The following is a 16,278-nucleotide window of genomic DNA, read 5'->3' as shown; positions in this document are numbered from 1 at the left end:
TATAAATAATTCAAAAACATTTTATTTCATTTCAACACTTGAATAAAAATCCTCATCGAAGTGGAGTGTGATGGAGCAGGGCAGGACAGTGAATGGTCTGAAAACACTTATGTTGCATATTGTTCCATTAAAGTTGCTTGGGTAGCTGGATTTGTTTTATAGGATTCAGTCCATTGGCCAGGAGTGTGAAAGTACACACGTTGCTGTATATTTGTCCTCCACTGAAAGTAGCAGTCCTCTTCAATTGAGACATTTAATAAGTGCTTTCTCCAGCGAGGTGGAAATCTAATTAGTGTGATCATCGTATTTCATCATTCGGTGGCATTCCAAGGTCCCTGTGTTTCCCAGAATGGCCATGGCTTCAGCCGGTGTTTTTGTTTTGCCGGGGGTGTTTTCCTCTGGGAGAAGCGGTGGCCCAACGAGAGACCCGTTCTCCTGACTCGGGGGCCGAGGTGGGAAACTCCTGCTTTTATTCCTGGCCGGGAAGCCCGGGCGGAGAGGTGCCACTGGGCGGGGGGAGAGCGCGGGGCGTCAAGACGAGACGCGCCGAGAGGAAGCCAAGGCAGGCGGGGGGGTGGAATGTCATTCCTGCCCAGTCAGCTCCGAGCTTCCTGCAGCGCTTGAGTATTGCTGGACCAGTAGGGGGCACTCTTCCCTCTGCGGTCAATAGCGCCACAGGGGACACAGTGCAGCAGGAAGCTGTCATTTGGATGAGTCATCACGCCAAATAAAAACATCCCATTGTACTGCTCCTCAGAGTCAGGGTGTTCATCCCAGAGTCTCCACTGAATCACACTGCCTCGTTCTGTTTTTCTTCCTCTCAATGGAAACGGTGAAGCGGTCTCTCGCCTCTTCGCCCGGACCGCTGTGTGGTTGAGCGTCGGTTGAAGAGCGAATGAGCCGCACTTCACCTGTGGACAGGATGGACCCGCCTGTGCAGAGGGGGTCCACTGGGATGAAACGCGCTACTAAATTTGTCAGTTACAGTCATGATTTCACCTGGAACTGCATGAGATGATTATTTGCTTATTTGCAGTTGGGCTCACTTGGAGATGTAAAAAACAATTGGTTAGGGGAAGTTCCTACATAGATCTCCCTGATGATTATTTGTCGGGTTACTCCAGGTGTAATCAAGTGAAAACAAATCCTGTCTTAATTAGGAACCAGTTCACACATCATTAAGACCCCTAAATTAAACTTGGAATGATGGCTTTGTGAGGAGCTCCTTTTCTCTCTCACCAGGTGAATTGGGTTTGTGTGTTTCTTCCCACAGGGGTCTGATTAATACAGACTCTTGCAGCTGGTGCTGAATTTTAAGTGCCCATCACCTCGATCAATATTACTATAAGCCCTTCCAGGAACTGTTAAGTACTTGAATAATTGTTCTGTGAATTTATAATTACAGCACCCTATCCTTAAACCTGGCCTTTGCTGAACCCATGTGTAGAGAGAGAACAGTGGAGACTTTTTTACGTGTAAAAGAAAATGTGTTTAATCAACTAGGAGAAAATGCATAATGCTGATCACAACCCTGATGTAAACTTAGGACAGCTTTGAGTTATTTATTTCCTTGCTTAGACCAGGGTTGGGCAGGTCTGGAACTTGCGGGTTTGTGTCCTTGCAATGAACAGCAGATTATAATCCTAAATACAGATGCTGCTTCGTGAGGTGTATACACACTGGAAATAACTTAAAAGTGTTTGTAGGTTGATGGAAGTATCCATGGCAGAGGCAAGCCTGTCTCCGAGTTATTTTTGTCTTGTGACTGGAAAACTGACCAATCAAAAGCAAATTTAAACACTTCTGACACACCTCAACATCAAATACCAGACCGCAAGGAGGAGATGTTGACATTTCTTAAATTTAGAAGATTAAGTTAAACTATGCTGTATATTACAAGTGTATTAAGTGTAAGTGTATTACAAGTACTATGTAATATTGTGCAGCGTTGCAGAAAATCATGAAGTATCTGATAGTGAAATCTTATTCATATTAAATTGGGACACCTGTCATGATTTTCAATATGTATAGCACTGTTCGTTATTTTGTGTTGAAGACACTTAATGAAATAAAGCTGGTTATTATTATTATTATTATTATTATTATTATTACGCTTCACAGACTACAGGCAATCAAGCAGTCGTGTTCTGGGAGGAAACCAGAAACCTCCCAGAAAGGCTGCACAAATGCAGGGAGAACATGCACACACCACACAGAAGGTACCCCAGTCTGAAACCGAACTTGGGACCCCCGATCTGTGAGGCAGCAGTGCTAAGCACCACACCACTGTCCCTTGTGTGTGGGTCGCTTGCTGTTACAGATATTTGTGTAGAATAGTGTATAAAGTGTTAAAGTATTACAGGCACATCTGGGTGCCTCAGATATAAAGATAGCTGGTGGTATTGTACGCACGACTGCCCTTGTTCTGCACTCTATTCCTACAGGGATTGAAGCAGTGGAGCTTGAGGTATTGTTTGTGGGTGTGCATAGCGACTGTGATCCATTAGGTGTCACTAGAGAATTGCTCACAACATCTTTTGTTCAGGCCTCTGGCTTGTCTAGACTTGTTCATCAGTGCTGCTGATGCTGTTTTGATGGATTAATTTACAGTAACATGTAGTGCAGTCTATGGATTCCTGGCACTGGTTCCTCACCTTCACAAAGTTGCACAGGTACACTCTTAATAAACTTGGTCTCACCTCCCACAGCAGTGGTGTCTTGATTTCAGTTGCAGAGCTAGAGCTGCAAGAGATAAGAGGCTAAAAAAATGCTGATTTGGGTCACAATGACTTTGGGGGGAGCTCAACTGAGCAACATGTTTATGCAGCACTCCTAGATTACAGTATCTGTTATTTCTGTGTGATGCATGTGATATATAAAATATAACGATTTGCCTATTAAATACACCTATTTATTGAATCAAAGATTATTTTGTTGCCATTTGTTTACAATTCTCAGTTTTGTTTCTTTCTTTTTTTAAAGGTATCTCCATTCCAACAACATTGTCATCATTCCAGAAGGTAATTCTTTATGTAGTTTGTTACATATCGCACAGTCTGCTTGCATTGCACTTCAAGTTAAATTGATATGGGTGGTACATTGTAGCTCAAAATGTGTTTGGAAATACAGAGGAAATTCAGGTTACCTAGATTGACAGTATTCTGGTTAAGATATGGAATTTCCTCTTCTTTCAATTAGACGGGGATAACTGGAAGGTAGGTGTTATCCCGGTATCCAGGTGATCCAGGTGGGACACAGTACTTCACCTGCACTGGCTCAGTGAAATGCCCTGCTGTGGGCTTTTTCTTTTATTAATTTTCTATCAATAATTTTTCCGCTAATGATTCATTGAAAGTTATTGCAGCTCTTGGCCTATAACTTGGCATTAGCGAGAGAAGCATGACCTTTGATCCAAAAATGAAACGGCTTCCTCCTCAATGTTGGAGATGAACGCCGAGGACATCAGGAAGCTGTTATTGGTGTGGTTTTGGTAACTTGTGCCCATAGGCCTAATAAATTCTTGTGGTATCTGTGGTACTGAAGTTAAGTCACTTGTAACGTAGAAATGTTTTGGGTTGGGAGTACAGCATTTAGGAAACAACTGGAGAAGAGGCCCACGGGACACTGCAGCTCTCAGACCTCACGAAGCTGGCTGAGCCATGTGCTGGCCTCTCCGGCAGCAGATCTCAGAACAAGCCCGTGGTAGACCCATGTAAGATAACCTTGATCTAGCAGGGGGACTGTGTGATGTTTATCGGATGTTTACTTTTCCTGTTGTAATTGTACAGTGACAGTAGAAAGCTCTGAGTGTGTGTTACATTTGTGATCTCTGAAATATCAGAGCTTGAGAATCAGAATCTGGCCGTAACCGGCCAGGGCACTTTGTCTGCAGATACAGAGGGGTTTATTATTGGGCTAATATTTGTAGTTTTGCATACACCCATTGTAGAATTCTAGTAAGATTGGTAAGCATGCCTGTTCTTCATTGGCCAGTTATCAGAGAGATAAGGGAATTTTTATCTATATTACTTTATTACTTCAAAGCTACCTTGCTTTGAGATTTTGTTTTTTAGCTCTTTGCATGCATGGTCTACAGTATAAGTAAGTTTAAAAAATAACCAAGAAGCTTTTGTCTAGCAGATGTTTAGCAGTGGCAGTGAAGTTAGAATATCTTGTTCCTGAAATGGTGTGAAGGTGCTCAGGGTGTTGCACACAGTTTTAGCTTTGCCTGATCCCAGCTGGTCGATATCATGCTCTGAGACGTTCTAGCATGTTTTATGGTCCTGTCCCTGGTAATAACAGTGTCCTTACCTACTGGGTCTGAGCTTTTCTCACAGTCAGTTGCTTTTTTGAAGACAGAAGCAAGCCCTTACTACTCCCTGTTAATGGACCTTAGAGAGAGTAGATGCTGTTTGAGAAGGATTTTCACTGACTGATCCCGCAGTGTTTACTGAGGCCGTGTGTAGGATCAACACTCACACAGCGAATCAGATCATCTGGAGTTTTGAGTGTAATGTTCAGTATTTAATATCGGGGTGATTTATGATGACTAAACTTTGGTTTGATTGTAGGTCTATGTTGACGGAGATGAATTGGGGGGGTATTAAATGCTGATTATTTCAGAGGTGGTGCACATGAGAGAGTTGTGAGTGTGTTGTAAGCCGTCCTATGGGATATAGGGAGAGAAGGAAAAGGACATGGCCAACCGCTTGACTGTTGGTAACGTCAGTGTTCCTTGTGTCTAGCTATCGGAAGCCTGGCCAAGCTGCAGTCCCTGGACCTGAGCGACAATGCCTTGCAGGTCCTGTGCCCGGAGCTCGGCCGCCTGCGCTCCCTGCGACACCTGCGCCTGGCAAACAATCAGCTGAAGTCCCTTCCCCCAGGTACGCTGTGCTCCAGTGCTGCGCTCATCCGAAACCAGTTACTCGCACGTGGAGCCTCCATCTGCTGTCCCTTCCTCCTCCTCCTCTTCCTCCTCTTCTTCGCCTTCTGCCTCAGCACATGGCGCCTTCTCTCCGTCTGGGCGCTGGACTCGGCTGTGAGCTGGGGGACGGTAGAATACTTTTCCTCCATCCAGCATTTTTTCTGCAGTCCCAAAAAAAATCCAGAAACATCATCAAACATGAAAGTACTAATTTATTTTTCAAAAGGTGACCAACTAGTCTATTTAAAGCCGTACTAAAGACATTTTTCAAACTCGTGCAATGTGCACCTTGTTTGCTGGCCTTCCTAAGGTAGCTTATTATAGCTCTTGAGGGTGGCTGTTTCCTATTGACTCTGGCAGTACATACAAAAGCTGTTTATTTGTTTGTTTGTCTCGCGGGTTTTGGCAGTGAGCACGGGACCCAGTTTGGCCCTAGTCCCTGCTATGCTTCTATTTTTAAGCCTGAGTGGCTCTTAAAGAACTTGGCTGGTCTGGCTCAGGCCCTTAGCTAATGAATCTTGAGCAGGCCCTTCTTCTCCTTTGGCAACATCCTTTGCCTCGCTTTCTGGTTTCCTAATTTAGTAACGGGGAATAAAAATATCCACTAACGAATCAGGTTTGGTATGTCAGGCAGACATCCAGGGAGAGCAGTGTTGTTTTTGTAGCAGGCACCCCAGGGAGATAGGGGAGAAAAAACCACACACACACACATACACACACACATACATAGCCATGATGTGGACTTCATACATCTGTGATCACTTCAGAATTTCTCTGCACCAGTGTAACTTTATCCTCCCTTTTCACATTAAAAATCTTTCTAGAAGAAAAGAGCTGGTTCACACTTTCTTTATCTCTGCAGCTAAGGCAGAAGTTAATTTCAGTTCGCTGGCGGGTTCTTCTCCTGTTGTGAGCGCCAGGTGGTAGGCACTGTCTCTGGGTGGCCGTGGACCGCAGGGAAATGTTCTGCTTCAAGGCTCTTTCTTTCTAGCCAGTTGTGCTGGAAAGAGTCAAAGAGGGTTGGAGATGGCCTGGAGAGGTTCGGAGAAGCCCGGAGAGGGCCCAGAGAGGGTCGGAGAGGGTCGGAGAGGGTCGGAGAGGGTCGGAGAGGGTTGGAGAGGGTTGGAGAGGGTTGGAGAGGGTTGGAGAGGGCTGGAGAGGGTCGGAGAGGGTCGGAGAGAGCCCAGCTGTGATGCAGCTTGTGTCTGTACATTGGGAATGGACATGAAGCCCCCCCAGGAGAGTGCCTTGATCTCTGCTTTAGCTTTAGAAAGGGAGCTTTCGGGGGCACAATTGCCCACTGTGACTCTGAGCCGAAGCTGCAAGACAGAGGAAGCGGCGGGCAGACTCCCCCAGCAGTGCGCTAAGAGGAGCTCAGCGTGTGTCGCCTGATCTCTCCGAGCCGCCGAGTTGAAAAGGTAGCCGTGGGGGACGGGGATGGGGGGGGGGCTTGATTGTGAGCCGCAGGATCTCCAGTGTGTGAGAAACTGCTGCAGTTTCTAAACAGATGAAGCTCCGGCTGTCTATCCAAGACTCTGCTTTGAAGGTCTTCCCGTACTTTCTCTTTTAACTGCCCAATATGCACGAGAACTCTTAAAGTCTTCCTGCGCAATGGGTAAGTGCCCTCTGTTCTTACCGCTGGTCTGCCAAGAAGTCCCCTCATGCACTGGGGTCCACTCACGTTTCACCTTGTGGACTACTCTGCCGAATGGGGCCTTCATGATCTTAACTTTGCACTCCCCTGCCAAATCAGTGTACTGCAGCACTGTTCCTTTTTCCCACTTCGGTCCTAGTTTCAGGTGATTTGTCTTTAGATTATTTATTGCACTCAGAATGCAGCCACCATTACACCAACCCCTTGCAATTAAAAAAACTGCACAATATTGCATGCTGGGCCTGAACCGTGCACACCATTTATTGTGTGTTTGTGTTCCCAAGCAAAATGAACTGTCTTCCAATTAGAAACAATGTCCAGCTCTGTTTCTTTGATTAAATTATTAATCACATGAACCTATGAAAGGTTACAGACAAGAGGAGGCCAGTCTTACTGATTTGGTTGCCATATTATTGATTATCTTATTGATCCAGGCTTCCAATCCAGCAGTTTCTTGAAGGATCCCAGAAAGATATCCGGAACATTGTGGCTGGGGTAAAGTCATTGTTTTCATTGGCAAATCCACTTTTCAGGATGGACTTTCTTGCTCTTGCCACTTTAATAGCTCAGGGTGTGAAGGATTTAAGGCTTTTCAGCAACCAGGCTGAAAGTGTAAAAGTGATCTGGAAAACTTTAATGAAAGTATGACCTCAATAGTTCTGTTTCCCATGACAGTGTTGCTCTACCTGAGCAGCAGGTGTTTTGTATTTCTTTGCACATAAAGTGACTTCAGAAAGCCCCCGCTTGGCTGTGGCTTTTGTGTGACATTAACCACAGTCACCTCTTTGATCATGTGAGCTCTGAAGAACAGAAGACCTAACACATGCAAAGTGCAGTTTAGAGCAAGCTTAAATTATTATAATAATATATTTGAAATGGATAGTGGTAAACCTCACTTGAAAATCTAAAGAGTTACACAAGTTAAAGTTGCTATTTTCAATACTTTTCTTGTTTGGGGAAAAAAATGACAATGATTTTATTGAAGCTGATGCCCCTGGGTTGCTTCATGAATTCACTTGATGAAACTCTTAGATCAATAAACTGCTAGAAACCAAACGAGTTAGGCAGATCAAATGGGCTCCACCTTTGTAACCTTTCTTATGTTCTGACATTTATCAGAAGCATTCCACACTTTGTGTGAAGTCATTTTGCATGCTTTGTCTTAAAAAAACAAATCAATTAAGTTTCTTGACAACCAGTTTTTACTGTAAAAATGTAGTCTCTCAGGGTCTCGCATATGTATAGCAGCTGTATGTCTATGTACTCAGTTCTGTTCTCTGTGCAGTGACTCTGGGTGTTATCAGAGAACCAAGCAAATGTTTGTTCCAGCTGAATGTGCTCACAGTTTCTAGCCTTGCCCCTGTCCTTCATATTCAGACAAAATCAGAATATTTCCGATTCCAGAATTAAAGCTCTGAAAAGAGCCTTCTGGGACAAGGAGAGATTATCCATTGTTCACCATGACGTCCGGGCAAGTGGTGAGTGGTACCTGATCATCACGATGCTAGTCCGGTGCTCTACCCTGTGACTGTCTGGGTTATGGGTGTATACACGTATATTATATGTGTATAAATACAAGATGATTGTAAATGTGGTTGGCTGACTTCTGAGTACGAAATTCAGTACACATACACGTGGCGCCATTGAGAACACACCATTGACCACTGTCTCTGCTCGGTGTGACCGGCATTTATATCAGTGTTGGTTTGTGCACCATGTCAGCTGGACACAAGCGATGTGTGTGCTGTCAGCGACCACGGCAGACCCCGTTGCCCTCTGCCCCGTTCGAATGAGCTCCAGATGTTTGAGCTCTGTGCTGGAGATCTTATTATACAGCTGTTTGAAGAGCTCAGCTGACAGTATCTGTGTGTGCACTAAAAAACTCCGTAAATGCTCTTACATCTAAAGAGTGAACTTTACATTTGTTTTGAAGTAGGATTTTGAAAGACAAAAATGTTTACTAGAATTGTGGTAGTTTTGTGTATGCATACTTTTAATGTTTTGTTGTTTTATTCTAAACACCTTTTGCAACGTTTAAAGGATGTTCATTTTACTGCCTAATTTCCTCTTTACTTTCAGCCAAGGAAGTGTCTTTTTGTGGGGGATTGTGGGGGGGTTCTACATAGCAAAGTGTTTTAATTACAATACAATTATGCAACTCAGGGAGTTTCTTCTGCTGCCCTGTTGTGATTGTTTTGCTTTGCTTTCTGTGGCTCCTAGCTTGGAAACATGAGCAGATTGGGCAAATAGGCTCATTGCTTTTCTTGAATCAGCGTGCATGAGTCAACACGTGCCTCACACATGCTACACTTACCAGTTCTGTGTCTGAGTGAGCTGTTTCCTATCTTGCTATCCCATAGCTAGAAACCTAATGATCTTTGATAGTAATGCATCAACAAATAACCCATTTCTGAATCATGTTAAACAGAAGTAAACACTTAGTTTTGCTTTTTTCGCTCTCCTGTCTCTCTAGAGATAAAGATAAGTAAAGACACCTTTAAAGTGATTTTCTACCACAGTACTGTGCATTTCATTTACATCTATGCCCACTTCCTGTGTACTTCTGTCCACAGCTAGACCCACCAACAGCACTGTCTTTGCAAACTTCCTCCAGCCTTCCTCAACAGCTCTTTTCGTCAACTGAAAGTCGATGTGCCTGGGATATATAAAATTGTCTTGACACAACAAGTGTCGGACGTTGTGTTGTTCTTTATACAAAATGGGCACAGAAATCAGAAACGCAGAATGTGAATGACAGTGGAAAGCTTCATCAGTGATCTAGCTGACTTGTGGTGATCTGTGACTGCTTGAATGTAAAGACAAAATCAAAATGTTTCCAGTGCACTTTGTACTTCTGAGCGAACTCAAGGTACTGAAACTTTCCTAACTTAAGCTTCCCTGCCTGAGAGCTCTTAAGAAAAGAGAGCAGCATTGTGCTTTCTAAAGTGCCACACTGGCTCATTTGCTGTTCCTCACAAAGCCACAATTGACGGTTAAAGAAAGCATGAATTCAGTGTAAATCAAAAAATGGCAGTGATGAGCGTCGTGTGTTCTTGGAAGTGCTCCTCTAATCCTTACGCTATAGCTTCCTGTTTTAGCTCATTGACTTGGGCATTGCCAACATTGCTTTTATCGTCTGCTTACCAATATTCATAGGACACTGAAACAGAGTAATATTCTGAGCTGCAAAATTACATAAATGGTTTGGTACTTAAAACAAATGTATCTTGTTTTGTCTTGTCGCATGTATGCTAATTTCTTTCCAGCTGCTGCTTGAGATAAAGGGAGCTATTCAGCTGTGGAGCGTATAACGTTTTCCGGTGTTTTAATTGAGGTATTTGTGCTAGTAATAGCTTCTTTAAGAAGAAGAAACAAAACTAAATGCTTTAGCTAAGGGAAATGCCAAGTCAAACAACATGGCCCAACTAAATAATGGTTAAGACTCAGTAAGTCGAGTGAATGTATAAGGTTTCAGAGCATCTGGGTTTTGTATTCTGATTCTGTTTGTTTTCCCTCTTCTCCCCATGTCTTAGACAGCTAAGAGCTGTTGAGCCTTACAGAAATTGTGGTCCAAGAACTCGAAAGACAATTGTCTGCTTAAGCCCTCAACCATTGTTTCTTTTGGAATCTTTTACTTTGAAGGTGTTCCTTGCTAAAAAGATGAGATTAAGATGAGATCAAAGAGTATTATCTCTGCCGTTCAGAGGATGCTACATGAAAGCAGTGACTATCATGTCGTTCCCATCCTGTATGCAAAAGTTGTGGACAAATCATCTTAGCATGGTGACAAATGTTGGAATGTGTGTTTCTCATGCAGAGCCCCATTTAAGCAGAGTTTCAGATGTTTGTGGTGCAGTGTTTCTAGCGTGCCGTGCCACGCGTCTTGGCTCTGGCAGTCAGAGTTCACCAGCAGTGTAAGCCTGGAACACGAGCCTGAGTCTTGACACCCCCTGGGGTCTCTGGAGGGGTGAGAGGCGCAGCAGTGCGCAGACCGCACGCTCGAGAAGGGGGGAGGGGGGCTGTTGTCTCCCTGCACCAGCAGTGTCTGATTGCAACAGGAACAGAGCATGCTCTGGTGGGTTTCTGTCATTTCAGTGCTAACCACAAACAAATTTCGAATACAGTCCAGCACCTAGTTAGGGAGCAGGAATGCAGTTTATTGTGCTATTGCCTAGCATAAACAAGTTAAAACTTGATCAGGAGAGCAAGGGTCTTGCCCATTTCTTTACTGGAGTCCTGCAGATTTAGAAAAGTGAATTAGAAGAAGAACAATCATTTTTGCCTTACAGGTCTATTTTGCTGCTTCTTTGCTTTTTCTCCCCCACAGAGCACTGGCCTTGCAGCCGTTTTGTGTGTCAGATTTGGTTTATTTGCAGTAAAACCAGAATGCTTTGCAGATGAGGAGCCAGGCCACAGCTTGTAGGGGAAAAAGCACATGTCAAAGCCGCGGTAGACACCCTCTCCGCATTCGGCTGGCTTTGAAATCGGTGCTGGGGCACAGGCACCTGGGGGCAAAGACTGTGTCTCAAGCATTCGAGACTAAAAAATGTTCAGATTGCAGCAGGCCTCGGGCCTGGCATTCCTCTGCAGTGCTTAAGCGCTTTAGTAATATTCGATGTTGTCATGATAAATGACGTTTCTGTACGCTAATCACCTTTGTTGATCTAATACAGTATGTACTGTAGCGCTGCTGTTTGTTACCACCCAGAGATCCAGACCGCTGTGAGACAAGCTTTGATAATGCATGTGAAAGCGAAGTGTTACCACGTTTATGCTGTTTTGTTTAAATGCATTTCGAACAGAGTAGCTTTAGATTTTGAGATATCGATATTGTATCTCTTAGAAAACTAAACAGAACAACAACAACAAGAACAGGGTGTTGGTTCCTTATCTCAGCCTCCCTAGCCTCAGAGTGAGGGTTAAATGCCAAACAAGAGCTCACTAACCTTTGAGGAACTACTGCTGTCTTGGTATGAGTAAGCAGGGGTTTTGTGATCTGGGGGAAATATCAATAATGAAACAAATACAGTGCCCCCGTGGCCTCATCCGGTGTGGAAAAAAAAAAGAAAGCAAGCGTGTCAGGTAGCTGCAGAGACACCGCTGGCTGCTATGTGGGTCAGGACGAGCTCTCGGCGGAGGGGAGGAGATTGATGAGGAATTGTTTTCGGGTTCCTCTGGTCCCTGCAGCTAGGGGCCAGCTTCCCAGCCAGGTCTGCTGTTCTTTAGACAACCTTCACTTTCTCCTCTCAGGCGTTCCTGCACTGGTTCTTCTTTGACTTTCTGCAAAGCGAAAGAAAAGTGCCCAGTACCTGTGGTCAGATGTTGCGATTGGTGCTGCAGGCCCTGTACTGTCTCCCTCATGGCGTTCAGTTAACTTCTCTCTGCAGGTTCGCTCCTGTCAGGAGCATGTACTCAAAGGAAAAAGGGAAGGTTTTTTAAATGTCTGTGTCCTTAGCTCTTTATAACGTCAATATTGATTTGTTGGAAAGCAAGGCGACAGAAATGAAAAAGAGCCACATATCTTTACTCTTCTCTATCCCAAGGCATAGCAAGTGCCAAGAGCCTCTGGAAGGATATAGCCAGTGATGTACAGAAATCCTTCTGTCTGTAATTACCACAGTCATTCTATTCTGAAATGTACCAGTTTGTTCATGAACTGGGCATTTGAGCATGTAATAGGAAGACAGTTATCACGCAATGCTGGGGTCGGGCAACAGAGGGCAGCAGAGAGACTGCTCTTGCAGTCAGCCAAGTATCACTGTGAGCCGTCTCCCTGCTGGGCAAACTGTTTTGCAGAACAGAAGACTGCTTCAATTACGTTGCCTATACCATCACACATAAGCCCTTCCTGCCAGTCCCCATGCTGGGACTTACTGTATCAGCCTTCCTTTCTCTGGAACTTGCATCACGTTCCACTATTATCACTCTATATCCATCTCTGTGGAGCTGAGGGGTCAAGACAAGCGTCACTAAGGTGACAGAATCTCATTTGTGCTTTTCTTCACAGATGTCTGTATCTTCCAACGACTTCATAACCCAAAACACCCAGCAGGCATCGCACACTGCTGAAGGAGTAGCTTCTGGCTGCTGTTTCTTCTGCTGCGCGGCTGCAGTTGTCTCTGAAACCTTCAGTGCCTGTTGTGGCTGCTGAGGGAAAGACCGGCTTTCCCACTTTTTCTGGAGCGGGATATCTCGTTCCCGAAATTTGTTCGTTAACGTTACTGTATCTGTCTTGTGATCTGTCTGATCATGCACAATTCCCTTAAACAGGCCTACAAAAGCATGCTCCCCTCAACGTGGCTATTGGCAATAATTTTACCCCAGAACTCCAAACGGTCTGATTCGCGGTGGGGCAGGTCACACGTCGCGCGTCACACACGCTTTGCAGCCTGGATACACACTTTCCACGTGGGCCGGTCTTGCCTGTTTGTGGTCAGGAAACTGTACGGGTAAGAAACCCCACGTTCCTTTTCTGCCTCGGGGGGGGTAATCATCCTTCACCGCTGGGGGGCCGCCGAGCTCCTCGCTTGACTGAACCCCACCCGACGAGCTGACCGAGGCCTCATTTATCATTCCGCCCAGGCGTTTGCACACACAGCGTGCGTCGGCTGCCTGGCGTCAAGACCTGTGGGACGATTTCCTTAAAAAAAAGGCAAACGGCAAGGAAACTATAGCAGACACACGTTTCAATATTTGCACGCGGTAGGCTTGGGCTTGTTTTCCGAGACGTGTTGTCTGTGGCTCTGCTGGCTTACCAGCCGCCTGCTTGAGGACAGTGTCCAGACTGTATTTGAAGACGGATCTGAGCGAGCCGCTGTGCTCTCCCTGCGTGCGTCGTGGCGGGGTCTGTGCAACGTCTCAGCCACCGCGTGGAGGTGATCTCCAGTCTTGCTGCATGAAATTCCTAATGGTTTTCCTAACTCCCACATCAGAAAGACTACAGAAACTAAAATTATCCTGCAGCTAGGATCACACCTACCTTTACCATTACCTTTCTCTCAAGGACAGACTCATTTTCTTCTAAATTCTGTCTATTCATTGTAGGTTTTATTTCACACCTCTCTTCACACCACCTGATTGGCCACTCTGTCTGTCCCTTGCTCCCGCCTCCCGCCCTCCTCTCTCCCAGCCTTTGTTCTCCTGTACTACATTTTCTTTGCTTACTGCCCTGTCTTTCTCACACCTGAAGAAGGCTCCACGGCGGAAACGTTGTGTTTTCTTTCTTCTCCTTTCAGCATGGAATAAACCTATTACTTGTTCCTTTACACTGGTATAGTCCAATATCCTTTGATGAGGTTGAAAGCTGAAGTTGCTGTTATAAAAAATGGCCACTTGTCTTCTCTACAGAACTAACAGTGGAAACTCTGTGACATCCTCCTTTTTCTGTTCCCCTCCAGGCCTTTCTCTGGGCTCTCCTGTGTGGAGCTTTGCACTCACACTCTTCATGTAAATCCACAAGAGCCTTTAATTCCCTTTGGTGTGAACCTGGTATGAAACTAACACATGCCAGGGCACACATTGAGAACATAGAGTAGCTGGGTTTCCAGAACTGCAGCACTGTACGTCTCCACATGTTCCCCAAGCTCTTGTACACAGAGTCAGGGTTGGTGTTCTTTCGTTCGGTGCAGGGCTGCTGTCTGTCTGCTGTCACTCAAGAGCTGCTAGAGCAGCTCCTGTTCTTCACATCTCCTGGTGCGATGGAGGCGCCTGTAGTGGGTGTCAGTGCACCCGCTGCAAGTGACACCAGACAAACAGCAGCTCTGATGAGACCCCGCTGCTTCACTGAGTCTGATTTAGCACCTTGAAAGTAAGCGCATTCGTATCTCAACTCTGGAGCTGAAAAACCGCGAACAAGCCCTACGCAGACTTCGCTCGCACAGCTGTGCTGCTGAAGGAACGTGGGTTCTTTTAGACGCTCTTCATACAATCCCGGGGGCTGTCGGGCATGTATAGCATTAGAGTTTTCGTCTCCTTGGCAGAGATCGGGGACCTGAGGGACCTGGAGACTCTGGACGTGTCCGTGAACTGCCTGAGCGCCCTGCCGGAGAGGCTGCACCAGTGCTTGTCCCTGCAGTGCCTGACCGCCGACCGCAACAGCCTGCGCTGCTTCCCTCGCCAGCTCTGCCAGCTGCACAGCCTCAACGAGCTCTCCATGGCGGGCAACTGCCTGGCCTTCCTGCCCCTGGGTGAGTGGCCGGCCCTTCCCTGACTCCCCACCTCCCACTCCAGGCCCATGGGAGAAGATCAGTGCAGGGCTACCCAGAGCACCTTACCCCTTGAGTTTCCCTGAAGTGCTCCTCTGTTTTAAAGGTGGGACTCTGAGCTGCTGAGCACATCTCCGTCAATGCTCTGTACCACTTGGTTAAAGGAAAAGGCACCCAATCTCCTGATTGTTTTAATGGGCGCACTCTCATTTCAAAACACATGGGGAAGGGAGCGTCTGTCCACAGAAATGTAGTGATATACAGCCATATCACCCTGCAAATCGCAACTGGCAACCCACTGAAGCTCAGCAGGTGTGAGCCTGGTCAGTACCTGGATGGGAGACTCCTGGGAAAGCTAAGGATGCTGCTGGAAGAGGTGTTAGTGGGGCCAGCAGGGGGCGCTCACCCTGCAGTCTGTGTGGGTCCTAATGCCTCAGTATAATGATGGGGACACTATACTGTAAAAAGAGGCCGTCCTTCAGATGAGATGGTCGACCGAGGTCCTGTCTCCCTGTGGTCATTAAAAATCCCAGGGCATTTCTCTAAAAGAGTAGGGGTCAGATTCTGGCCTGGCCAAATTTCCCCCTGGTCTTTACCCATCATGGCCTCCTAATAATCCCCATCACTGACCTGGCTTCATCACGCTGCTCTCCTCCCCACTGAGAGCTGATGTGTGGTGAGCGTTCTGGCGCACTCTGGCTGCTGTCGCATCATCCAGGTTTGGCTGCAGACACTAAGGCCCATCGTGCTTCTGTATGTGGGCCTGAGCTGACCTGGCAGAACCTCTTTTTCAGAGAAGATAATTGGCCCCAGATGCACTTCTGAGAAGTGGTAAAGTTTCGCAATGAGTTTCATGCAAGATCAGATTCCAGAATCTGATGAATCAAGATGAAGTTGTTGCTGTGGTTAATTGATACCTTTTGTTCACAAAGCTCAATAGGTGTTCTAACATGTTTACATGCAGATATACATCCAATATGCCAGGACTGGGCACACAGAGCACCCAGATCCATGTGAAATGGGGTACAGCCCAGGCGCCCCCCAAAAAATCAGGATTTCGACGAGTCATGTCTCGGTGGTGTGTTTTTTTCCCCAATGGTTTTGATTAAAACTCGGTTTTTTTTAGCGCACTTCCATTTCGGATCTGGAAAACAAATCTTGTATTGCACACAGCCCTGGGTCCTGGCTGAAGACTGGGTACAGTCTATATTTATCTAGGGAAGGAAAGCTGTGGAAACATGTGCCCTGAAAAAGCTGGTGTGATGCAGTACTGTATGTTCAGTAAAAGTACCAAACTTATCACGCTTGTATTTAGTTCATGTCTTTCAGATAGAAAGGCCCCCATTAGGCTATGATGAGGTAATAGATAACAATAAGAGAAGAAAATGTGGGGTTATTTATTATTGAGGTTGTCAGGTTGCCAGTCTGCACTAAAAACGTTAAGGATGTTTTAAGAAGAGCTTTTGGCAGAGCTATTTCTTTTTCTCCCAGAAATG

General features: G+C 45.7%; 1 protein-coding gene across 1 annotated transcript in view; it reads left to right on the top strand.

The window, feature by feature from the left end:
- lrrc28 (leucine rich repeat containing 28) overlaps nucleotides 1-16,278 on the top strand; it is a 39,137-nt gene that overhangs the window by 6,144 nt on the left and 16,715 nt on the right. The window contains exons 5-7 of the mRNA XM_088641403.1: nucleotides 2,983-3,020; nucleotides 4,746-4,883; nucleotides 14,558-14,764. Coding sequence (XP_088497529.1) covers nucleotides 2,983-3,020; nucleotides 4,746-4,883; nucleotides 14,558-14,764 — 383 coding nt within the window. The remainder of the gene's footprint in view (nucleotides 1-2,982; nucleotides 3,021-4,745; nucleotides 4,884-14,557; nucleotides 14,765-16,278) is intronic.

Source organism: Lepisosteus platostomus, chromosome 7 (assembly GCF_059453375.1).
Source record: "Lepisosteus platostomus isolate fLepPlt1 chromosome 7, fLepPlt1.hap1, whole genome shotgun sequence".
In the NCBI taxonomy this organism is placed as follows: Eukaryota; Metazoa; Chordata; class Actinopteri; order Semionotiformes; family Lepisosteidae; genus Lepisosteus; species Lepisosteus platostomus.
The sequence above is the reverse complement of the archived record's forward strand: the minus strand, read 5'-3'. Positions and strand labels throughout refer to the sequence as shown.